Source organism: Homarus americanus, unplaced genomic scaffold (genome assembly GCF_018991925.1).
Source record: "Homarus americanus isolate GMGI-L3 unplaced genomic scaffold, GMGI_Hamer_2.0 scaffold24260, whole genome shotgun sequence".
Lineage (NCBI taxonomy): Eukaryota > Metazoa > Arthropoda > Malacostraca > Decapoda > Nephropidae > Homarus > Homarus americanus.
This window is the reverse complement of record NW_024721079.1, coordinates 7092807-7119575: the sequence shown is the minus strand read 5'-3', so window position 1 is coordinate 7119575 and position 26769 is coordinate 7092807. Positions and strand designations below refer to the sequence as shown.

At 36.3% G+C, this 26769-nt stretch overlaps 2 protein-coding genes across 7 annotated transcripts; one reads left to right on the top strand and one right to left on the bottom strand.

Moving 5' to 3' along the window:
• Positions 1 to 414: 414 nt before the first annotated feature.
• Positions 415 to 12750, bottom strand: LOC121861510 (replication factor C subunit 2-like). The gene is made up of 8 exons (XM_042359311.1): positions 12636 to 12750; positions 10049 to 10160; positions 9652 to 9860; positions 8956 to 9112; positions 8163 to 8330; positions 2518 to 2598; positions 2063 to 2176; positions 415 to 1331 (listed from the first exon to the last, which is right to left on the bottom strand). Exons 1-8 carry the CDS (start codon positions 12725 to 12727, stop codon positions 1212 to 1214), a joined length of 1053 nt encoding a protein of 350 aa, XP_042215245.1. The 5' UTR covers positions 12728 to 12750; the 3' UTR covers positions 415 to 1211.
• On the top strand, positions 12704 to 26769 carry LOC121861511 (transcription initiation factor TFIID subunit 13-like). Of its 6 annotated transcripts, none has more exons than XM_042359313.1 (4): positions 12704 to 12793; positions 18660 to 18937; positions 25321 to 25533; positions 25802 to 26769. In XM_042359313.1, exons 2-4 carry the CDS (start codon positions 18908 to 18910, stop codon positions 25973 to 25975), a joined length of 417 nt encoding a protein of 138 aa, XP_042215247.1. In that variant the 5' UTR covers positions 12704 to 12793; positions 18660 to 18907; the 3' UTR covers positions 25976 to 26769. The 6 variants fall into 6 exon arrangements, with proteins under 6 accessions (XP_042215247.1, XP_042215248.1, XP_042215252.1 ...); XM_042359314.1 differs by lacking the exon at positions 12704 to 12793 and adding an exon at positions 13050 to 13083; XM_042359318.1 differs by lacking the exon at positions 12704 to 12793 and adding an exon at positions 13061 to 13083 and having other exon boundaries at positions 25348 to 25533.

The following is a 26769-nucleotide window of genomic DNA, read 5'->3' as shown; positions in this document are numbered from 1 at the left end:
ATAAATCGAGCTTTTATAATTACAATAAAAAAATAATTAAAAATAATAATAATAATGTGTTTAAGTTAGCAATAAAAAAAAATTTAATTCTGGAGTTTTGTTAGGTAGAATTTAGCCTATTGGAGACAGCAACTGGGGTATTCATTAGCTTAAGGGAGACCGCAACTTCACATATAGGACGCAGGCTGATTTTTTTTACCATTTTTCAGACAAAGAAGTGTCTTATATGCTGTAAAATATGGTAACCAGCATACGGTAGTTAAAACTACTGATTAAAGGCAAAAAAAAAAAAAAATACATAACTGCTTTAGCAGAATCAAGAGCCAAGTACAAGTTACTGGTTTTAACTGATGTCAGTAATGCAATAATTTTTGAATAGGGAAACTTCAGAATTATGAACAAGTAATAAAAGTCTATTTATGACAATGTTTAATAGAGAACAAAACTGTATAGTATATAAAACAGAGGAAATGGCAAAAGTCATTTTGAATTGCTAGAAAATATCAAATTTTATTAAAACAATCTCCACAGATTATCTCCAGACATCCATCAATCTATGTTTAAAGAGTTATTCAGTTACAGTAAACTTGTAAATTGAGGAACAGTAACCTTTTGTAATTTCAGGGAGGACTGTAAATTGCAATATGAACTTCCCAATCCAATTACAATGGAAGGTTGTAAAGTTCAGGCATATCTCGACTCACGGAGCATAGATTTATGGATGGTTTTCTAGAACAGAACTTTCACATAATTCAAGAAATGCCTGTCTATATATCTACCAATAACCTGTATTATTTACCACATCCGAGAGTCAGTGGTGCAGGGATCATAATGATATCTTGTGAGGCTGATGAGTCTTATGTGTACAGTACCTGTGTTTTATTCCATGTAGATGGGAGTGGGATATGGCTAATAAATGTCTGCCTGCACAATTGGATGGTGTACAAAAATTCACCCTACATACACTACAAAATTCCCCTGCCATCAATTACACAAAAGACCTGAAGTAAGACTATATACCTTAAATATGTGAGTGTTATAAAATATAAAATCAAATATCATGAGCTAGATGGGTATTTGGGGTCTTGTTGTGGAAGAGGAACACCACACCATATCACATCGGTATATTGTATATGAATGTATGACAATGAATGAAGAGAATATGTGTTATTCTTGAAGTCGGCCACCTTGTACTAAGTGGAGCGAGGTTCTTAAAAAGTTGGTATTTTGGAAGGTTCAAGCGATTTTGAACACAATCTAGCCAGGAGTCCTGACAACTGGAGGAGCGATGATGTTCCTTGGACTATACGTAGATGGGTGAGACCTATTTCCTGTAACAGAGCAGAGAATATAATTATTTTCAAAATTATATTGTACACGGTAATGTACAAAAAAAAATCCTTAGTAACAAAGGATTTTTAAATTTACCATGTGGGCAAAAGATCTACATAAGCTGAGTAGCCTTGATAAGTTTCATTAAATGAAACTATTTTAGATTTTGTAAAAGGGAAAGTGTGTGAAGTAATTACTGTATGTGTGTACAGACTGTGCTTAACTCCCATTTGTGTGAGTGGATCATGGAAAATAGTTACATCAAGAATAAATGAATTGGTGAGGGACAACCACAAAGTTTCTTTCAACATTCTTCAATAACCTATATTAATATTCTCATCAAGTCTTCCTTAGACTCAGCACAACTTACCATAAAACTGACAACTTCTGCTCATCATTACCAAGGCTCATTTCTTAAACCAAAGTCACAAATTCTCACTTTAATTTCTCGTTCTGACCTACACATGAAAACAAAACTGGGTTCAATAAGCATTATGGCCTGACTGGGACAATGCAGATACAATACACAGGGAGGCACTGTCACTGCACTTAACTGTCTTCACCTCCACAACAGCAGGGTGGACTGGAGGTGCTCTGGATACAAACCAGACACCATTATGCCTGGAGTGCTGGATCCATTAGCCCTGATTCATCCAAAGCAAAGCCATATACCCATACATTTATTCCATATCAGAGTACTTAATACTGATGTATAAATATTCTTTCTTACCTTAATAAATTCTAACTTGAGAAACTCAGCCATATTAGTGTTTTTGCAGACTCTGAAAACATTGCTGATAATGTCTTCAGCAGCATAGCCCAACTTCCAGAGGTGAGCTAAGATCTGGAAAAAACCAATAGGAAAACAAATGAATCAGACAATGAGATGCTACAAAAAATTCTCCTTGAAATGAAAAGTTTAGGGTCACATATTAGAGGATAATGAATATGAAAACAACATAAAACAAAGGGACACAATGTCTATTATCTTTGTATTGTATTCATCACCATTTATACTGTACAGTCAATGGGTAGATACAGTAGTTAAAAATAGGAATTGTATGTATGTAGGTAGGTAGGTATATTTTACTCTTGACTCTGGCCATCCAGTAGTGGTAAAATGCAGAAAGGTGTGGGGAAAAAAAAATATATACATATACAGTATATATACTGTACATGACTCACCTTATAAGCATCATCAAATTTAGCATTTACACAACAGAGAATCATGTCTTTGATCAAAATTGGATGTGGTTCATCACACACCTGAAAAGATGGAAAAAATGACCATTCATCATCAGGAAATCATCACCCATGGGACTCTAGTTCAAAAGGTAAAAATATTAAACAAATGCAAATATAACTCAATGGGGTTTTAGCAAAGAAATTTTCAAGTTATATCATCTCTTCACATTGTAAGCTGCAGTAAAACATAGGAAAGACAGGTTGATGCTAAAAAGTACATTTTGCCCATAACCTCCATATTGCTGGATGCATATAAATTACCCACAGTCATTACCTGATCTCCAGTGTTTGTGAGTTAATAGTCAGTAATTATTGCTGTCTGGCCCCACACACGGTTGTTCAGGCCACATCAGCCAGCTCTAGCCTAACACTTGGAAATCTTCCTGGCTTATCCTCTTTCAATTCCTACACCAAAGACATTTAAAATATTATAAAATACCACACTCCTGATCCTCTCCTATAATTTTTTATTGACTACTGCAGCTTTTTGTTGAATTAATTACTATCAGTTCACTGAATATGAGTAATGTGATGGAGTAAGTACACCTGCAGCTACCTGTAATATGTACAGTTGCAAAAAATGTGTTCCTACACCACATGTGGTAACCCATGCCTCCAAACGGCCAAACTATACGACCTATAGCAAACCTATCCACCAATCACATCCATTATTACACGACCAATGCCCACTCATTCTTAAATAGTGATAATGTACTGTACTACTACTGTGATGTTGCCGTATGGAGACACAGGTTACCACAAAGGGTGTAAGAACACATTTCCACAACTGTACCTGGCTGGCTGCACTACATTATTACCACACCACCAATACTGACCAATATCTTTTACTTTTTTTTTTTTACTTTATCCTTCACTGATCGCCAGCATGCATGATCGGTCACGACTCTCTTTCCTTTTTTGAGTATTTTCACCGTGCCGCCAGGCCGCCTCGGGCGCCTGTCACGCCTGCCACGTGACTGGTTGGCAACACTGGGCATGCACCGCCCCTGAATGTACCTGAACCCGCCTCCAGTGCTGGTCAAGTCTTCTTGAAAGAGCTACACTCCGTGCCGCCACAACACTTTCTGGTAGATTGTTCCAAGAGTTTACAACCCCACTCCGAAAAAGTTTGCCTCACCAAGCCGGACTGCGTGCTTCATCTCCTGAGCTGTGACCCTTGTAAGCAGAAGGCCCCAGCCTGCAAGTAAGGACTCAACTGAGTAGTGTGCCTCTAGAGATGCTGAGTAACCTCAACCCAGCCCCCTGCCCGCCTGTAGAGTGTTAGTAAGTTCAGGCCCAATCTCGCAGGTAGCGTGAGGCTGGGCGCAGGCACCAGCTTGCGGGCTCCTCCTTGAACATTTTCAACCAACTGGACAGTCCCTCTCAGTATAATCTCGGGACTAGATGGGGTGACAGTACCAGATGGGAAGCACTTACCCCGAAGATCGGTCACGAGGGACGGACTGCCGCTCAGGGATATCTGAACGACCTTCTTATAAGACCCACAATTTATTTGCCTGATTTACCTTTCTTTCCCCACAATGGCCCGAGAACTGTCAGCCCATTGTCAACATACACACACCTAGGGTCCTTCTCACACACAGTCTCAACTAGCATTTTCTCATCCCGCTGGGACATATGGCACGCCCCACTGCTGGTGGGTCCCAGGTGCATCCTCTACACTGCATGAACTGCAGCCATTCTTGACCACGGAGCCAGCCAGAGGTCCTTTCTGCAGCTCTCACAGTCCGGCTATTCTAATTTCCAAATAACTTAAGGCCATCGCAAACATTTGTATGGAGGAGTGTACAACAGCCAGGCATATCATTTATGAAACAAACAAACAAATAGCGTATCTAATACACTACCCCCTGTACCCCACTTGTTACAGGTACAGATGATGCATTTCGCGGCCATTAATCACCATTACATTGCTTGCGGTCATAGAAAAAGTCTTCATCCATGGTATTCTTAATCTGCATTCTTCCAGTTTGATTTTCAGCCTTCGTAAGTACACTGTCGAAAAGCTCAAATCTAGTAAATATTATTTATATTACCACCCGTAGAATATGTGGGTCCAAATATCCAATACCTTGAGCAACAGTTTGGCGAAGAGCTTCCGCATAAAACTATGCTAAAATTTTTATATACATTGAGATGTTCCATCACAGCATCTCTGATAATACTTCAAGTATTCTTTATATATATTATGCTGGTCAGGCTCACCGGTCTATAGTTGTTCGGGAGTGCCTATCGCCTTCTTAGAGATAGTTTACCATTCACAGACCCCATTTGTTCATCCAGGCATTTACAAAATGAGACCTTCAGGGGCTCTGCAAGCCTGTTGCACAGCCTCTTTAGCACTCTAGATGCACCATGTCAGGTCCAGCACTCATAACTTTTAGCCTGGCCAGGCTTACTTTTAATGGCCTCTTTCTGTGAACACAATGTAATAAGTGCTGTGCTCTAACCGCCTGTCCTCAACGAGGAAGGTTAGGTTGCATCCTCTCTTGTGAACACTGGAGGAAAAGAAGTTGTTCATCGCTCAGCTTTATCCTGGTCAGAATCTTATGAATTACCATCTTCAAGCCTCAGGTCTGATAATTCTACCGCTGCTTTTCAATTTCGATTGCATAGCTGGTAAAACGCTTCAATGGACTTTGATCTCGCGTGTTCACAGCCTTTAAACCCTTTTTTCACGCCCTCCACACTCTATCTTTGCTTGGTTTTCTGGCTCTGTATACATCCTCCTGTCCTGCTCATCGTTTGACCCTAACCCACGCCTTTAATTGGCTTTTCTTCTTAATTTTGTCGACTGGCCGCATGGTTCATGTAGATCCCCCGTATCTTGTGCTAATTGGCTCTGGTCTGTATATTACCGATCAAAATGCATCATTTTATTGTTATGATATTCAGTGTAGTGTTCATGCTTCTTGTACCTTAATGTCGTACAGTTGATACCCCCACCCTTCCCTCATCCCATTGTAATTTCCCTTGTAATATTTGCACTTTGGCCTGGCCTTATCTTTGAACTAGGTAACAGCAAATCTGAATGACAACACTGTATGGTGACTGGTGCCAACTGGGCAAGGCACGAGCCACAATTATACCTCCCTCGTTTGTTATGATGAGGTTAAGTGGCGGGTGTTTGTTCCCTGTACAGGTCGGGCCTCAAGTGCTGGAACAGAAAATTATCTCAGAGTTTCTGCCAGTGGAGAGGATTATTCTGTCTGCCACTGCCCGGCCGAGCAAGCCAGCAGTTAAAGTCTCACATAAGGAGGTGGCTGGGCTGAGCATCACGCATTGTTTATTAAGGTTCAAGTTCTTTTGATTGGTGGGCTACAGTTCGGGATCTGTAGATACACCCACCATAAGTAAGTCCTCCTTTAATTTAATTTACACCACTTGGATTCTTCAAAGACATCCTCTCTCTACCTCGCTCGGCTGGCTCATGGTCTGGCTTCAGCATGATAACCACACTCCCTCCTGGGTAGGACTTGAGTTAGTCTGTAAATGAGTCATATCCAGCAATACTCTCGAACTCACATTCCCTTCTAACATTCTCTGTTCTGCACAACAGTTCTACAACTCCTACAATATCTGGTTGGTGTAATTTTAGTAGTGTCAAACTCTCCCTCTTATCAAGGAACGCACGGTATTAGTGCATATGACATCTTTGCCAGAATTTGTTTCTCGTAACGCTCTCTGTTTTAGTAATAAACTTCCACCCATATTCTCCTCCTCAGAAGTTGCAGCATTTGCTGGCATTAATTGCATTTTGGTGGGCACCACGGTTTACATCGGCGCTGCCTCCTCCTGTCCTGGGTAGGCTGAGCCGGTGCCTCCCGGTGGGGTTGAGTGGGTGGAGGGTGCACTGCTGCCCCTGGCCCTGTGTCGCTAACACTTGTTTCACTACCCTCCCCTGAGTATAAACCTATATGCACCTGTCCCTGCTTCCTTTCTCGACTCCTCCTCTTTCTGTTTTAAAACCAGCAGGAGCTTTTTGTGCTGTTCCTGCATTACCGCAAGTGTCTGTGAACAAATACATCTCAAATGCCTGCTTCCTTGCTAAGTTTGCCTGCCGGAGGAATTCTGCCATTTTTCCTCCTCACTCCCTAGTGTGATCCTGAGGGGGCGAGGCTTAACCCCCTGCTTTTGTCCCAACATCAATTCACTGGTACAAATCATGCTTATATGATACTAATCAATATTTCAACTGTATTATGCTGGTTAATCAATATAATATCCCTCATTTAACGATTGTTCGCTTTACGATTTTTTTAGTTTAGCGATTTAAAAATTTTAACACCCTTTCTAATTAATGATTATCAATTTTCAATTTAGCATTCTTTGACTCACTCTGCTCCAAGTGCACATCAGTACAATACTCTAATGTGGCTTAGAAATAAAGAAAACATACTATAAAATAAGAAAAGTGAAGAGCATGGGAGTGAACATATGTACTGGGGTAGTATCAGTGAGTTGTAACTGCGGCCAGCCGCACTCTCCCTTCCCCTATATTACTTCACTGCATTCAGGTAGCAGCCACAAATGTCTCTTGAGTCAGCTAGAACTGTGTCAATTGTATACTGTTGTACGTACCAGTAAATGTGAGAAATGGTAAAAAATAAATAAAATAAGAAAAAATACTGCATTGTCTTTGGCAATTGTTTTACGGGATCACAAGACAGAAAACAACTGAGAGATCCCCCACCCTGCTACCCCCCTTCCCTGCTCTGTGGGTTAACTCCAGTGCACTTAAGAAATGTTTATTCCCTTTGTGTTATGTTTTTGACCTTATATTTATTTTTGCACATTCTTTATGAAAAATTAAGAAAATAAGTTTATCTACCCAAAATTACGAGTTGAATAATAATATGGCTCACAGCTCAGCCTCACCCCCTCTGAGTGCTACTGGGTGGCGAGTGGGTGACAGGACTACACAATTACATGCCATCTCCTTGGATATTATTCCTTGTTATCCCATTTTTAGGATATTATTTCTCGTTATCCCTCATTTAGCAATCATTTTGCTTAACGATCGTTTTTTCAGGAATCCATACGGTTAAAAGAGGGATATCTGTAAATATTTTAATTGTGTGTCTGCCATCAACTCCCACATGGAAAGTCAAAATTACCCCCGGTTGGAACCACTGATGCATTGTATTCCTCCCCAAAATATTATTAATTATTACTATGTTTGTTCGACTAATTTATCCCCAAAAGTCTTCTTTTTCTTTCATGAGCCCTTGAAAATGGACCTGTAATATGGGTGTGTCTGGGGATAGGACCGGGGTACACGTGGGTGTCTTTAAAACAAAATTCACAACCTAACCTAGTCCAAGAGACCCATGTTTGCATGAGTTAAAATGTCACGGTAAATAATAGGGCGTGAAGACTTTAATCAGATCTCTTACAATGTGTTAATTCCTATGTTTTTTATGTAAACCTAAACTTTAGAAGGCAATGTTTATAGTCATCAATAGCACCTTAGGTGAACCAATTAGATTCTAATGCTCAGGTCCAAAGCATTATATGAATACAAGGTACTGATATCACTTTTTTCAGACTGCTTAAGGTCATACCTTGAACACATTTTCAGATGACACATGACCAAATCCTTGTGCGGTGGACTGAAGATTGTTTAACGCCTGTCGCATGTCTCCTTGAGAGGTGAACACTATCGCTTCCATACCATCTTCTGTATAACTCAAGTCCTCCTTCGAGCATACTTCCAGAATTCTAGAAAGTACCTAGAAAAAAGAGAGAAAGACTGAGATATATACAAGAACAACTGCACCAACATTACTATAAATGAGTGTAATGTAAGGACTCTGGATGCAAGAGGAAAAATCAAATTAGAAGTGACAGAAATAACATGTTTGAGAGCACAGTGTAAAGTGAATAGGATGCAGAGAAAAGGTAAAACCACAATGAAGGATACCTGCAAGTGAAAGAAGGGTTAGGTAAAACTTGGATCAGGGTTTGCATTGGATGAATGGACATAAAGAGAAATAGAAAGGGAGGGAGATGGGAACTGGAGGTGAGGAGAAAAGTTAATCGGATAGAAAAAGCTATTTGTGGAACTTAATGTGCTGTATTAAGGCACCAACTTGTGTTAACATAGAAAAGAATGTTCAGTACATGTAGCCCTTCACAATATATGGCACCTCTATAACTGCAGGATAAGTTAAATTCAGTCACCCATAATGACAAGGAGGTGTTTGATGGCCATGTACAGTACTCCAAGGTTTGCCACAACTCGATTAAGAAGAAGTACGGTATAACAAATGGTAAAAGCTGCAACACATCTCCTTCTTATGTTTCTAATATGTCTATAAAACTAAGACCAACAAATAAACTATATATTGTCTATACCTGGGAGTCACTGAGCTTGGAATACCTCAACATAGCACATCTTGATTGAATTGGTTCAATAATTTTTTCAGACGAGTTGCAAGCTAAGGCAAAGCGGGTGGTATTGGAGTACAGTTCCATTGTTCTTCTCAAAGCTTGTTGAGCACCATCTGTCATACTAGAAAATAGAAAATAAACAAAATAATGTACCAGCAGTTATATATATATATATATATATATATATATATATATATATATATATATATATATATATATATATATATATATATATATATATATATATATATATATATATATATATATATATATATATATATATATATATATATATATATATATATATATATATATATATATATATATATCAGTCAAAACACACATTTTATAATCTACCAAACATGATCTACTGAGCAAACTTTAGTGAAGGTTTATGCTGTAAGACAAAAGTATGCATTAAAAAAAAATACAAAATACAAAAAAATACAAAATCCATTCTCATAACAACGACCTTTAACTCTAGCCCTATACAGTAAGTTGCCAGGTGTATAACAGGTTATTGTAAACACCAAATGATAAACAGAATATGGGGAAAACACCATACCATTATACACCCCGCCCTATCTGACTCACTGACAGCGTACTGTAAAAGAATTAACTAACACAAAAAGTTACTGTATAAAATAGTCTATACAGTACCTGTCTGCTTCATCCAATATAATAATTTTATGCTTTCCTTTTGGCAGTGTTACTTTCTGCTGGGCAAACATTTTGATCTTGTTTCTCACAACATCAATACCACGATCATTTGAAGCATTCAATTCCATCACAGCCTCTTTAAAACTTGAACCTAAAATTGCCCTCGCTAAGCATAAGATGGTGGTTGTCTTGCCAACACCAGGAGGGCCCTGAAAGATATATCAAATTATGTACTGTATGATAATTTTGTGTTTATTAAAGACTATTAAAATGTTGAAGTTAAATAATGATAATATTTCCATAAGTGATTTAGGGATAAACCTATATTTTGGCTCGTCTTTATTTATATCAGATTTTAATAAGAAAAACACTTAATAAATTCTTAAGGTTGACTTACCGCTATAATAATGTTGGGAACATTGCCTTGCTTGGCAAACACTTCCAGCCTTGCCACAGTCTCATCATTACCAACAATCTCGGGAAATGTCGTAGGCCGATATTTTTCAACCCTGAAAGTAAAGTTGATTTCTTAACATAATTTTGAATCAAGTTATATTAAACTCTGTCACTAATGACATGAAGACAGTATAGTACAGTACAGTAATACTGTATTACTCCAAAGTAAAACTGCAATGAAATCCACAAAACCATCTAAAGTCCACTTGTAAATTTTCTATCTAGCTATGATATAGCAAACCAAGACTTCATGCAATAAATGCAGCAATGGTGTCACCCGAAGATTAGACACCCAAGCTCATTCTAGCTCAAGATTAGCCACTCCAATGTTACATGGGAGGGGGGTCATATTAGGTTAGCACTAAGATGGTGTTAATATTCCTCGTGAGATAAGTGTGGGTGTCTAATCTTAAGGTGACACCATCATTGTTGCTGCACTTAACAATAATCAGTGAAGCCACAGGTTCAGGCAGCACTACATACCGGTATTAAAATTCAAAACCTGTTAACTGGGCCCCAAAGAAATTAAGCAGAAGGAATCTGTTTACCCCATCAAGTAAGTTACCGGTACCCCAATTTTAAGGCCCCAATAATTTCAATCATTGGGTTTGTGTGGACAATTGCCAGATAACTAAAATAAGACACTGTAATTTCCTCATCACGAAGCCTGAAGTGAGTGATGGCTGCGAGTAAGGGCCGATACTCCACAAACAATGACTTATGAACCTACAACATATGCCAGTACCCCTGTATCAGGTTATGAGCTTAAATGGCATGCCAGTGTTTGTGGAATAGTTACCCAATAAGTGAGTACAATGACCACACTAGGTTGGGTTCTTTTGGGTAAGTTTATAATTCCACATTTCCCTCTGTTTCGAAGCCCTGCCTAGCTTTGGTGGGATCAAGATATATCAGGGTAGGAAGGATCATAACTCAATAATGATGCATTTCCTCAAACTTTCAATATCACCACTGTATTCAGCATGAAAAACTACCTTAAAAAATATTGTTTGTCATGCCTAAATTGTATGCAGGTATAAATGGAATAATTACCCAGGAAAGGCTCACTATGATTGCGCATTAATAGAACCAGTAAATTTGCTTTTAATTAACCCCACTCTACAAGGACAACAAAAATAAGTTTTCCCGAAGGTTGTTGATGAGTTTTGAACAATTATGACCTTCATATCCATTGGAAATCACTAGTTTCTGAGATATCACCCCCTCTACCCCTCATCCAAAAATTAGTGATTTCCGACGGAAATGAAAGTCATAATTGTTCAAAACTCATCAACAGCCTTAGGAAAAACTTATTTTTATTGTCCTAGTAGAGTGGAACTTTGCCACCCGATCCCCCCAGGTTTTGCCATCAGTACCTAACCTAACCTTAATATCACTCTTACCTTAACATTCACTTACTGCTTGCTTCCGAAGATAATTTCATAGAAGAAAAGGGTTTTAAAATTGTCTAAACTACATGACAGATAAAAAAAAAAGTTGTGGGGCAATTAAAGGCAATACTATCAAGGAACCAACCTAAGCTTTCTTTCTGTTCTTTTATCCTTTTCACCACTGATCGGCTAGTTAGCCACTTGGGCGGTCAGTCACTTCTCTGTTACACACTGTTAGCCAGTACTGGGCATGCACTGGCTCCTGAATGTATCTGAACCTGCTCCAGTGTTGGTCAAGTCTGGTCTTGAAAGAGCTCACACACGGTGCCGTCACAACAATCTCTGGCAGGTTGTTCCAAGCATTCACAATTCTCATTCCAAAAAAGTTAGCCCTCACAGTTTTCTGGACTTGTGGCTTCTTCAACCTTGAGCTGTGACCCGTTGTGGGCAAATGTCCACCAGCTCCAGGTATGGACACTGGACTTCAATTAGGTCACCCCTTGCCCGTCTGTAGTATAAGCTAGGTTGTTGCAGGCGTTCTAATCTCTCAGGGTAGATGAGATGCCTAAGTGCCGGCACGAGTTCGGTGGCCCTCCTTTGGACATTTTCAATCAATTGACAGTCTCTAGCATGTCACAGGGATCAGATGGGGAAGCACCTCAATCTTGAAGATCGTGACGAGTGATGGACCATTCAGATATCTAAGCCACCTTATAAGACTAGTTTCGTTGCCTGATTCACCTTCTCACAACTTAAGTTCATTGTCAACATACACACCTTTTGTTCTTTACTAACTTTATGAGGTCTGGCATTTCTTACAATAAATAAACAGCAAATAGTATTAAAAAATAAAACTGTCAGAAAACCTCATATGGCTAATCAAGTTTCAAGAGAATTTTACGAGTAAGGTTACTGACACCTTACCTATTATAAGGGGAAAATATTGCAATCCCAGCCAGAGTGATAAATCTGCCTCTATTGTTCCGGAAAATGAAAATAAATTAAAAAGTGTTCATGCAGACAACAGCCGAGTATTACTGGAAACACACAAATAATTACTGTCATGAAGAAACTCTTTAATGTTTCTTATTGTTAACGTAAAATATACTTCAAATAAAGGTTCCTAGTGATACTTACCATGGTGTGTGGGCAGCTTTAGACCCTGAAGGTGTTGGTTGAGTTGAATTAGAGGGAAGATCCACCTCCATGGTCGAGTCTGTGGAGGCCATGTTGATACTAATACTGGCGGGAAACTGGCACACATATACTCTGATATATATCTATGTATTTATCAGGTAAAATCTCCATACATACAAATTTATATTATTTTGATACGTGTATGTATAAGCAGTGCACGTAAAAATGTAAGTTAATTTAATAGAAGATAGTCCCAAGGGATCTGTTTATTCAGTGTTTCCTTGTTTATATATTATTCCAATTGACTTCCACCACACTAAATATATACAAATTAATATATATTTATTTATTTAAACAACAAAAAATCTATTGGTTGATCTAATTTGTATTAATATTTGTTTAAGTTATTTGTGAGTGTTTGTTGTTTACAGTTGACTGGCTGATGAAGGTAAACATTTCTGTCATCTTCTATTTTTCTTATATATTCTGAACTATTTCTTTAGAGGGGAAGGAAGGTGACAATGAGCACAGGCTTCTGACATCTTTCTTTGGTTATTTTTCCATTGAGCTAACTCAGTTTTCCTTTGAAATTAATTAACACAAAAAATATACCTGCACTGTTATGTCGTTATTGAACACTGTACTGTACTGTACTCTGTATGACCATACTTTATCTCCGGTACTCATATTAATACTGAAGTAATAATGGTCAGTGTATAGTCTTGCACCGGCCTTTTGGTATTATTTTCTTGTAGCACCGTTCATTCCTACCACTAATCTATTATCATATTCGAATAAGACATCTAATTATAAGATAATTTTCATCTATTACATTACCGGCGGAATTGTATAATAACGGAGATAGCTTTTCCAAATAAATTTATATTTTCCATTATTTCCCACCATTATCGTCTGCCTCTCACCCAACACTGCTGTCTCTCGCGTCTCCTTCATAAATCATGACGGTCAGGCGTACCCGTACACGTCACGCGGCCAATCAAAAGCGTTTTTGCTAATTCAGAGTATATTTGGCCCAATCAAAATCGAGTTTTATTTTGGGTCTCATATTTTGAAATTCAAGTTCAGTTCCGACCATGGAAGTCTGCGATGGATGTCACTTAAAGTATATGGAGCTGATTGCGAGTTTTTGGGGAAAAAAAACAACGTAGAAACTATAGCATTTTTTCGATCGCATGGTGTTCTTCCAACCTCAGTAAAGTGTACTAAGAGCAAGACGGAATGTAAATATCGCAAAGACCAACATATGTGGCATTGTGTAAGAATCCCAGAATGCAACGACGAACAAGAACCAGGCCAATAAGGTAAGAAATAGGTGATTCCATCATATGGTGAGAGTCAGTTAAGTTAGGTCAGGTTAGGTTAGGTTTGGTTATTGTTTTTCTAGTGTTTTATTGTGTATTTGTTAGTCGCTTAGGCACTTTTTATTTCTCGGAAAACGTCAAAGAAAAAAATCGCTAAAAAAAACCCGGCTAATTTCCGCCAAAAAGGAAGGTCATATTCGGTCTCGGCACACACAAATACACTAGAAAAATATATTTTTAACTTGCTACAAGTGAACGGTGCTACAAGAAAAATTTACCGGACTTTCTTTCACTGTTATTAAGATGTACACATATTTCGTAATGTGTAGACAGTTCTAAGACATTTTTCTTCTATGATATTTCCACCAGAAATTAAGGATAACCGAGATATCAATTTTTCAATATTATTACATTCGCTCAGTCACAAGTTTCGTCAAAGTCTTAGAATTGTGTAAACATTACGAGATACATATTTTTAATACGGAAATAAAGACCGGCGTGATACTATAAATTCACCGAATTTGATATTCATTTCCGCCGGAAATCACTAGTTTTTGAGATTAGCCCCCCCTCCCCAACAATCATAATGGAAAAAGTTGGATTTATTTTTTAATAAATCACATAAATAAGATGCCAACCACCAAACCAAACCCCCCTCCCCCCCCCCCCTTTCTTCATGCCCCCACATCTTACCTAAATCTGAAAAATAATTGGGTTCATATGGGTTGTCAATGCACATGCGCTGTAGACGCTTAAGAAGCGAAGACTGAGGTAAGGAGGTTTCGAGCTTATGGATCCTTCCTCTTCTGAACTCAGAAAACAACATCACAATCTCATACTAAACACTGAAAGCACGAATAACATTAGCTTTTTATAATTTTTAAAGGTTAGGTAAGGTCATCAATGGTTTTTTTGTTGTTCTTTTTAGTATTTTACCCCTCTTCTTTAAAGCCCTGCCAATAATGTTGGTAATATCTGTTAAAATATACACGAAAATTTTTTTTGCATCAAAATCATAATAATTTTTTTCCCAATATAAATAGAATTACAAAGTTCCATGTTTGACATAAAATGAATCTTTACAAACTGGAGGGGTCCAATGGATAGGTTAGGTCAGGTCCTTCTGGTTTCTTGGTAATAATGGAGGAGATGGTTAGCAGTAGAAATAATTTATGGAATTTGTTCATATTTTACACAGGTATTGTTTGGATGATACTAAGTACAGTACAGGGAGTCCCCGAGTTGCAAATGTCTGACTTACAAACACCTGCCGATATGAACAAGGTTCCATAAGGTCAATTATTTTAAGAATCCGACTTAGGTACAACTGGTTCATGGTATTAACGTACAAAAACTAGTTTGCGTCACCCGGCCACAAGCCTTGAGGGAGCGTCAGTATGCTTTACCCTCACCACATTAACACCACATTAACGTGCGTCATCAAGTACAAACTGTTGTTTTTTGCTGCCCTCATCATGGCTCCCAAACACAAACCTGATGCAAGTGATAGTACAGTAGTGCATCCAAGAAAAGGAAACAGTTACAATGGAAGTGAAAGTTAATGTAATTAACATTCTGAAAAAGGCATAACACCCTCAGTCCTTGGTAAAGCGTTGGGCTTCATTCGGAATGATAGGAACAATTTTGAAAGACAAACACAAAATTTTATTGGTATCTGACAATGCACCTGGCTATCCTGCTTTTTTTATATAATGTTTATCCAAACATTAAGTTTCATCCCAATAAAGCCTCTGTCATTCCTACAAATGCCCATCTTTACATACAAGCCAGTCCCAGGTTTCAATGTGTTAAACTTTAATATTTCCTTTCCTTTACTGTATTTTGTCATTCAGTTCCTTCTTTTCTCTTAAATTAAGTGATTTGAGATGTATAAAAGAACTTAGGCTATGATATAGTGCACATAGGGTTTGTGTTCCAACTTACATACAGTGCCGACTTAAGAACGTCCTCAGGAATTGAACTCGTTCGTAACCTGGGGACCACTTGTAATTAAAGCGGTGTAATGTCTGAGAGCAGCACTACTGTACCACCAGAAGGAGCTGTTCGAATTCATTTATTTTTTCCACAGATGTTCTTATCATTATAGTAAGTACAGTATGTTAAAATAGGTAAATTTACTAGAACCTACCGGGTAATAGAGCCTGAATTAACCAACCAAAGAAATCTATCTAACATTACCTAACTTCCTAGCCGGGGGACGAACCCCCCGTCATAGTAAACAGAAAGTACTTATTTTGATATCTGGTACCAATAAAAGCAACTTTGTTGAAGCACCATGGTGCAATTTTACATTTTTTGTGGATGTGACAGTGTGCAGTATTATTTACGGTAAATTATTAATTTCTTCGCGTATAAAGCATGTAGAGACATCATATTAGTGCCATATGATAAATTTTTCATGATATTTCACCCCATAATTTCCCTCCTCCTTTATGCTTTGCCCACTATAGTGATTTATGATCATAGATAGAGAAAAAATACTTATAATTCAAATAAGAAGTTGTCACCTCTTTTAAATTACTGTACTTGTACTTATTATAATGATAAGCACATATGTGGAAAAAATTAACAATATTGAACAGCTTCTGGTGGCAGTTGCTGTTCTCAGAAATTGCCTTAAAATGATATGACAACTTTTTCCCTTAATTTTAAGCCTTTTTTTTTCTACATTCATTCATAAATCACTTGTAGTGAGCATGGCTTGAAAGAGGGAAATTACTTGGTAAAACAGTAATTTCATATCTCTATGTGCTTTATAGACAGTATAGTGGAGAAAATACAGGCAATGCTTCCTCAACTATTTTGAAATTGATATGCCTGTACTGTACAGTCATCATTATCATCACTTTACAGTCTTTTTCCTTCAATAGTCAACATTTGATTCTTATTAATTAAAACATGAGAAACAACTTTTCTTTTACAATAAAATATCACAGTACAGGTACAGTATACAGTGCAGTCAGTGGTGTACCGTGGGTGCACTGATGAGAGGCATGCAGAACACCACATATATCAGTTATCAAATCAAATATCAAGTAAGTTATGGCCTTTCTCTAAATAAGGGTTGTCAAGCTTTTATAAACACCTAATTTCTTAAATTATATCAGTGGCATCTGACAAAGTATCTGTTATAAATCATTTAATAATGGGTGCAAAAATACTTACGGCAAAAGAATATTAATCTTTCAGTGTGAGCAACAGTAATTTAGAAATAAATTACTGTAGTTAAAAAAAATGACTAGGCATCATGCAGAATGCTGGCCCTCTGTAAAGTTGTCAATGATCTTATTGCTGAACATTTAAATAATTAGTAAATATTTTTATTTATATGATCCAATTATTATTTCAAGTAAAACTTTCCCAAGTGAAAAAACTATAACTGAAAGCAGACTGTTGGGTTATTTAGAAATACGTATTAAAAACAATAGTGTGGACCAGTTTTGTCCAGCTGACAGAGAGCCACCGCTGGTCTACATAGCCTCTCAACAAATGAATGCAGTTTTCGAATTGCATGCATTTGTTCCCATTACATTTGCAAAAACCTTATTAAATAGCCACTCTTAGGGAACAACAACTCTTAGGTAATATAATATCACTGTATAACATAAGACTTCATGCTTATCAAGGGAAAAAAGTATTAAATTTGACTAAAATGGCTCAAATTCCTTATGACCCAACACATTGAAGTTCATTTTAGCCTGTTATTGAAAGGATGGTTACGTCCATATGTCCATTGAGGGCATGTGGCTTATCCTTCTGCATGCATTGAGGGACACTGAGTCTCCTCGACTTTCCTGAGTAAAAACTGTGAAGACTCTAAAATTATATCTTGTGTTCATTAAGAATACGCCACCGAGTGCAGTAGTTATGGTGGGAAGAAAACTGTAGGGTAGATTTTGGTAAGAGCTATTACTGATACATTATTTTTTATTTTATTTTTATTTTATTTTTATTTTTTTGGGGAGGAGAAGGGGGGCGGGAGGGTAATAGGCTAAGAAGTCCCGCCCCATTTGCGGTTCCTTTCAGATCCTTTACATGAATATGTGGTGTTTTCACTTGATTCTGCTCTTTATAAAATGGCCATTATTATCCGTTGCGTTTTATGTTTGTGTCATTTGTTTTGATATACATACATAATAATTTTTGATAAGATAATAAGTACAGTATAGTACTGAATGTGTTCTCTAAAGTGTGAATTTGTTTGTGCCTTTAACAGCAAATATTCTTTATTTACAAGAAAAAATTTCCACTCATGTCTTGAAGGTTAATGTTTTCAAGCAGTTATATTTTTAAATACATTAAATTCATCATTAAAGTGAGCCAGAATTGGGTTATCCTTAACAGTTATATATATGGTTTTATTTGTGTTATATATCAATATTAATTGATATTATGTATGAGCCAATGAGCTACAAGGGGGACTGGGCTTATACCATCAGCTAAAAAAGAAAATTATTACTACAGGTATTGTATTTTTACACAGCTAAACTACCGAAGCTGTTTTCTTACTTAGGAAATAACTCATATCCATACCAGGTACAGTACTTCCATTTATATACTGCACTGTACTCTACTCTATACAGGTATTGGTTTTCCATGTTTTATTTTTACCAAGAAATTATAAAATGCCTGAGATTATGTGAGAACACTGTACCTTACTGACCCTTTGTATTACTTTCAGGTGTCTGTGGATTAGAGGAACAACTAGAGAAAAGACATAAGCTTCATTTTGCAGTGATTGCCCTGGATAGTGTGCAAGTGTGCTGTGTCTATCACATGGATTTCTAGGAGGAATATAAATTTTGAGAATATATATCACATGAAAAGCTTAGATAAGGATTTAATTTTTACTCAATATTAAATACAGTTAAGCATACTGTACCTGGTACTCTGTAATATACAGTACAGTACTCAGTGAGTGGATAAAAAATGGCTGCAGCTGATGACAGTTTTGATCAGGTTGGTTAAGTGAAAGTAGCTATACCATTCTGGTTATTGATACATTTTCTTTTTTATTTATCTCTGACTTTGTTTAAAATTCTTGAAATGATTGTGTGTTATAATTAGTTTCATATGAGGATAGGAATGCTCATGAATCTATATGAAAGTGATGTAGTTGTGACTATGAACGAGACAATTTGCAATTTTAGCCTTTATGGATCACCTGAAGGTTAGTACCCTAGATAATTTTGGGGTAGTAAAATTAAAGCCTGGTTAGGCTGAGGGGCATAACTTTAGGTGACCACTTGGGAGTTAATCTTGAGATCTTGGATTTGGAATATTTTCGAATTTTGGAATACTTTACAGTCATATCCCCGTTAGCCGGAACAATTGGTGCAGAGCACTTCCGGGGATGAGAGATTTCCGGGTAACAAGATAACTTTCTCTAACCCGAAAAATTCCTTATACGTACTGTACCCGGAACCTTTTCCGATTACTGGGAAAAGTTTCCGAGTGTCTAAACTGGACCTCTTGCACAGACGCACACTAGCCCATATTTACTCAGAAAACATTTTATCTAAAATTTGTATGTCTAATGCAAAATATATGATGTTTATATTCAAAATGATCATCAAATTATAAGAATTCCAGCAATGTAAATTATATTCTGACCGGGTAATTTGTATGAATTTTATGAGCTAAAACAAATATCTTCAGTTAATAAAAAAAAAATATTCTTCACACGGTAACAGATGGTCGGTCGGTCCCTCCCTCCCCCCCCCCACCCCCCACCAACCATCCCAAGGAGATGTGTGGGAAAACCAGAATACGTATTTAACTTTTTAGTAATAAATAATACCTCAAACTAAAGTTAGGATAATATAATTGACATTGCTGGATTCCTTGTAAGACCAGGAATATTTTGAATATAAATGTCATATATTTTGCACAAAAGATAACATATTTACTCAGAGAAAAAATTTTATCTAAAATTTGTATGTCTAATGCAAAATATATGATGTTTATATTCAAAATGATCACCAAATTATAAGAATTCCAGCAATGTAAATTATATTCTGGCCGGGTAATTTGTATGAATTTTATGAGCTAAAACAGGCAGTCAGGCAGGGTGGCGGGTGGGGCAAATCTAAAAATAGCGTCTGGAGCCGGACACTCACCGCGTATATGTGGAAAAAATCCGTGTTAAATGAAAGTTCAGCTCTGGCGAGGCACCGCGTATATGAAAAAACGCGTTAAGTGAAACCACGTTAGGCGGGGTAATACTGTATATATTTTTTTTTTGCATAAAATCAGTTTTTTCTCTATAGCTAAACAGTGTTAGACACTTTCACTTTTGCATGCTGCAAAATTACCATACTCCCAGTGGGCTAGTAAATACCATCAAATTTAACTCTCCTTAAGGATTTTCCACTTGCCAACGGGCAAGCGGGCGAATACTGCATAAATTCCAACCTGCAACAGGTTGGAATTTATGCAGTATTCTTTTTGGCTTTATACATGTACATGTATTTTCTTTGATAAGTTTCAAGTTTGGATTATATAGAGTTATTTAATGTAAGTGATCTATTAGGTGATGATTAATTTATTTAGATAAGGGAATATCTGGATCCTCTTTTGGTTCTTGGTGAGGTTTTGTCTTTATATTTTACTGTAATGGCCGGAGGTTTAGTGAATGTGGATGCCTTGAATGTTAACTTGGAAATTTAATATTGTTGATGATGATTGCTTTAATTATTTTTTCTTGTTTTTACTGTCTCTCAAAGTTACCTAGAGTTGTGAATATAAGATTAAGCAAATACAATATTTTGAATACATACTGTGCATGTATTTAGTGATATCTCTGTTAGCCGGAAAAATTGGTGCAGAGTACTTCCAGGAATGAGATATTTCCAGGCAATGAGACAACTCTCTCAAAACCAGAAAAAAATTCCTCATCCCTGGAATTTCCAGGTACTGGGAAAATTTTCTCAGAAGTTCCAGAAATTGCTCATTACATCATCTCTCGAACCTGGAAAGAAATCCTCCATCCCCTGAATTTTCCAGAATGGTGCATTATGTCATCTTTCAAACAGAAAAAAATTGCTCATCTGGAATTTCCAGAATTTTCCAGGTACTGGGAAAATTTTCTTGAATTATCCAGAAAATGTGCCCCTCGGAAATTCTTTTCCGCAGCCGGAATTTTCCGGAATATTCTGGCTTTGGGAACAATTTTTCGAGAAAATTTCAATTCCAGCTACCAGAGAGTTCCGGTTAAGAGGGATTCCGGCTAACGGAGATATTACTGTACGTACTGGTAGTATTGTATATGTTGTACAGTACTGTATATGCTAACAAATGTGAATTTGAATATTACCGTATTTGATGCTCGAAAATACAGTACTGTACAGCCCTGTATTGTAATTGCTCTTATAATGTCTATTCTACTATCTGCAATTACTTTTACAGTATACAGTATATTATTTATACAGTACAACTATCATGAGATAGTTGGAATCTTTTGTAGAATGGTTTTGGTCTTCTTGAAAAGGCTACAAAATCACTGATAATGGTCTTCATATTTTGTACCTTAGCCCTTTGTAGACAGTGATTTAACCCTTGAACTATGATGGCTTAACCCTTTGAGGATGATTGTTTAAACTAATGTCCTCACGGAATAAAACCATGAAGTTTAAAGGTTTGAACCATCATTCTAAAAGTTTTAAACTATCATTCTAATGTTAACCTAAAAGTACAGGTATGGGACCATTTATATGCCCTGCTTGGGACCTAGGGGTATTTTTCTGGAATTTGGAGCACCTGGCCTAAAGTGTACAAATGTATAGTAAACCTTCTATAACTGCCTGTGAAGACTGTTCTGATCACTAGATTTATCCCTAAAAGTAGCAGTAACATTAAAATCTTAAATTGTAGGTACTGTATATAAACATAAATAACAAAAGCATATAAATAGTACTGTACAGTAATAATGAAAGCATAAAAAGAGCAAAAAAAGACACAAGTTAATGTAAAAACTGCATCGCCATCGCCCATGATACTCACCTTAGCAACAATGCTCCACCACAGATCCTCTCACCTCCACACACTCACCACACAGCTTCACAGATGTAAACCCGTAGATACGAAAAACTTTATACCTTATGATAATTTTCTTTTATTTACCTTTGGCACTGTATGTTTATAGGATTCTGTGTGTATGTAGCCGAGTAAAAAAGAAAAGTACTGTACTGTACGTGTGTCTACCCGAAAATACGAGTTGGAAAATAATTTATACCTTTGAAAAATATTTTTTATTTATCTATTTTCATTTTATGTATGTAAGATTGAGTGTATGTAACTGAGTAAAGAAAATAATTTATATTAGATATACCTGTATCTACTTGAAATTATGATTTGAAAAATAACCTTAACCTAACATAAAGCTCACAGGTAGGGAATAGTTGGAAATATCTCTGTTCAGCCCGGGAATTACTTTTGGCATTCATTTTAAATATTATGTTCCAGAACATAGCCATTTTTTGGATCATTCTGGATACCAGGATGCCAGATAAATGGTCCCATACCTGTATTAAACTATCATGCTAATGTTAATCTGAAAGTGTTAAACCTTCATGCAATTGTACATTCGGGATCAAAATTTCACTCCCTCCCAAAGTGAAGCAGTATTGGCCCCAAATTAAATAACATAGCACAACTGCACCAGATGACAGTCAGGATAAGTTACTTCGGAGACTCGTTCCTGTTACTCAGTTTCACCACGGGGAAGGAAATTTTGTCAGCGACTGTACCATCATCCTCATAGGGTTTAATAAGAAAAAAAGAAAAAAGCTCTCATCACCTATGTACTGTACACTTCCCTTCTACCATGATTTTATGTTAAATTGGCAGTCTTTTGTGAGTTAATATAGTACAGTAGTGCATGATGTGTAGTGCATGGTCATAATTGGTGGCAAGAATTAGCCTCAAACAGTAGATAGAGCTCTTGTAGTTATGGGTGAGTTGGCTTTATCGATTTCTTTTGCTGGGATACCTCAGTGTGTGTGGTGGGATTGATATATATATATATATATATATATATATATATATATATATATATATATATATATATATATATATATATATATATATATATATATATATATATATATATATATATATATATATATATATATATATATATATATATATATATATATATATATATATAATTTTTTTTTTTTTTTTTAATGGAAATATTCTTCATCTCCTGAACACCACTACAATGAATGTATTAACTACTACTGTACTGAACTGTACTTCTTATTCTTAGAGTAAAAGTCATGTGTTACAGTGTTAAATACAGTACTATATTACATTTAGCAGCTGCTTGAAGTGAATGAAACATAAGTCATTATACTAAGAGGGAGAAAGAACTCCGCTGTCTGGAGGAGGAACAATTTTCTTATTTATCTAGAGGGAGGAACAAGTTCCTCAGTTACCTAGAGAGAGGAACAACTCTCTCAGTTATCAAGAGGGAGGAACAACTTCCTCCGTTATCTAGAGGGAGGAACAATTCTCAGTTATCTAGAGGGAGGAACAAATCTCAATTAATTACGTATAGGGAGAAACACCACAATATCAATACAGTATTAAGAAACTGAATTAGCCAACAGCTTTTGCAGTACAACAAAAAAATTTGGAATATTTCCGAGCAAATAGTAATGAATCTAGGTGGCATCGATAAGCTGTTCATTCTCTCTCTAAAACAGAGGAGTTGTACACAGGAAAAAAATAAAGGGTTGTTGTGTCTTGGATGCTTGGCTTTTTTCTTCTGATAAATGGTAATGAAAATGAACAATGATTCGTTTGAGGGAAGTTTCATGTTGAAGTTAAATGATATCACTGTCAGTCATGATTTAAATATAAGACAGCACAGTATTTTTTTTTTTTTTTAGGTAATTGTTTGAATTCTTTGTTTTGCTCCCCTACATTTTCAAACGGTCAGATTCATTTTAGTTATTTGTGTTTACTGAGTGTTGTCCTATAAATTTTTGCATGTTGCTTATGTTATACAGTAATGTACTTAGTTCTAATTATTTTGTTCTCTTCTCTCCTCTCTCTCCTTATCCCACATTCCTTCATTTCTCTTCAATTCTTTGGTCTCATGTACTCCTGTATGTCTTATGCTTTGTCTGTCTCTCTGTAACTGCTAATGGCTTGACTAATTCTGCTTATGCATATTCTGTTAAACAATGTGGTGATTTTTTACCACCTTTGCTTGTTCTATATGCCATAATTGTGCTTCGGTACTGTTAATGCTTATGTGCTGCTTTTCAATATTTGCAAAATATATTACTACTGTACAATATTGTTGCATATTGATGCCTTTGTTGTTGACAACATGGCCTTGCTGCACGTGATGTTTGTATTTTGTGAGCGTGTAAACCTCTTGTTTGATCATGTACTTTCCAACTAAACTCTGGTCTTTGTGGTTATTAATATACTTTGAAATATTATTACCTGTATCTTTTAATGAACACATTGTTTTTGGTTCATCAAAATGTGATTTTTCCAAACTATGAATTACGCTCACCCAATTGACCTCACCTCACCTATGTCTACCATCTGTTGTACCTTATTCTAATGTCTTTTAACTCACTGCTAACTTCTCTTGCATCATACTTTTATGAAAAAATTCCAATACTGTACAAATAACTATGTAATTCTTTATAAATTCTCTTAACCTTCCACATGTACTGTACTTACAACCTACCACATGTACTGTACTTACCACATCACCTAAACCCAACACATGACCATCTACCTCATCACCACACACACCAACTTCTTGTACTGTTTCATTACTCCTGTGTTTGTATTGTGTTTCTTTCCAATTACATTTTTTTAATGATGACCGTCATGATTCGTTGGTGAACTTTTTATAATTGTCATTATATTTACAAACACTCACTGTATATCTTGGGTCTGTTATGCATTTTGTATGCCATTTTTATGCTGACTTTAATGCAATTTTGAAATGGCAATGATATACTGTGCTTAATTGCCATTATTATTTTTTTATTCTTATTGCAAATTTTCTGTTATTTTTTAAATGGCCATTTTGATTAAAACTTTTATATTTTCTTTCTCTGCTGGATAATTTATAACTTTTGTACCATACATCTTTAATTCACACACATTGTGTATTTAAATAATCTCTGTTCATGACTCAATACATGACATTGAAACTCTTCTTCTCTTGCACTACCAATATTCTTAATCCTTACACCCAAACACTTATTCTCTTGGTAATTTTAACCTTTCTGCTACCTTCTCTCCATTTTCCAATATTTTTGCTTCCAATATCCTCCTCTTGCTTGTGTTTCCTCCCCCTCCCCCCCTAGCAGAATGATGGCGACGATTTCTTTCAGTATGAAGAGGAGGAGACTGGGGAGACTCAGTCCGAAGCAGCCATTTCTTCTGGAACAGGTGGACGCAAAAGACTGTTCTCCAAGGAGCTACGTTGTATGATGTATGGATTTGGAGATGATCAGAATCCCTACACAGAGAGTGTTGATCTTCTGGAGGATCTTGTCATTGAATTTATAACTCAGATGGTATGAAATATTGTATTGTTGCATTGTAAGTAGTCATCGAATGTTGACTAGAAATTTATAAGGCTTAGATGGTGTTCTTTAGTTGATATTCAGTTACTTTTAGTCTTCATAAGCAACTTACAGAACAAGATGTGGAAGGAAACTTTATAAAACTTGTGGTAGAGGATTTTCTAAAAGACTCATTTTAAAATAAAATAATTTAAGAGATAAATTTAGAAAATATAATAAAAATGATTGTCGATTTTTAATTGTGTTTTCTTTCATATAGACACAGCGTGCGATGGAAGTTGGCAGGTCAGGGCGAGTACAAGTTGAAGATGTAATGTATTTAGTAAGAAAAGACAAGAGAAAGTATGCAAGAGTCCATGACCTCCTCAACATGAATGAAGAACTGAAGAAAGCCAGAAAGGCTTTCGATGAAGTGAAATATGCAGGCGTTTAATATTGTAATGAAGGAGCTATATAGTGTTGTCTGTATTCAGAGTTAACGGTAAACAGTCTGTTTTGTGGTAATTATTAAATAAGGATTCTGGCAATGGTGTAAAGTATCAGACTGTATGCATGTGCGTGTTTATTTAAATTTTCTGTACTGTATTTTACTCATCCAAAATGTTATTACTGAATACAGTTATTACTGAATACACTGCTCCTGCTGAGATGTAGACCATGAAGTTGAATGTAATTTTTTTTATGATTTTTGAAAAACAAATTTCAAATATTTATCTCATTCATATTAATTGAAGGTAATTTACTACAGAATTTTATTTGTAATCATAATGTAGAATCTAGACATCAGGGAAATTGTACTAATAGCCCTCGGATAAAATATATACTGTATGTCTTTTTTATAACGTTCCCGGTAGGTATTACAGTACAGTATATTATTGTGACAATAAAGACCTTTGTTGACAGTTTTGTGTTAAGTTTTAAACCTGAGGATTATGGCAGCACATGAGAAAATCTTGCCAATGTGAGAATCCCTCTGATATCTGGTTCATGTTTATCTTCATGTAATGTCTTTTTGGTTGACATCTTAAACTAGTGTTCAGTTTTGCTTTTCTTCTTTTTACAAACTTTGTGCAGGTATATCTAATAAATGTCATAACATAGTGGTAAACAACCTCACGTAGCTTTGATAAGGGGCGAGTAAATGTTTGTAGAGACTTACCTAAAAGTCAGGCATCTGTTGTTTGATCTTGTGTGTTTCTTAAAGATAGCTTAAATCTCTAAAAATTG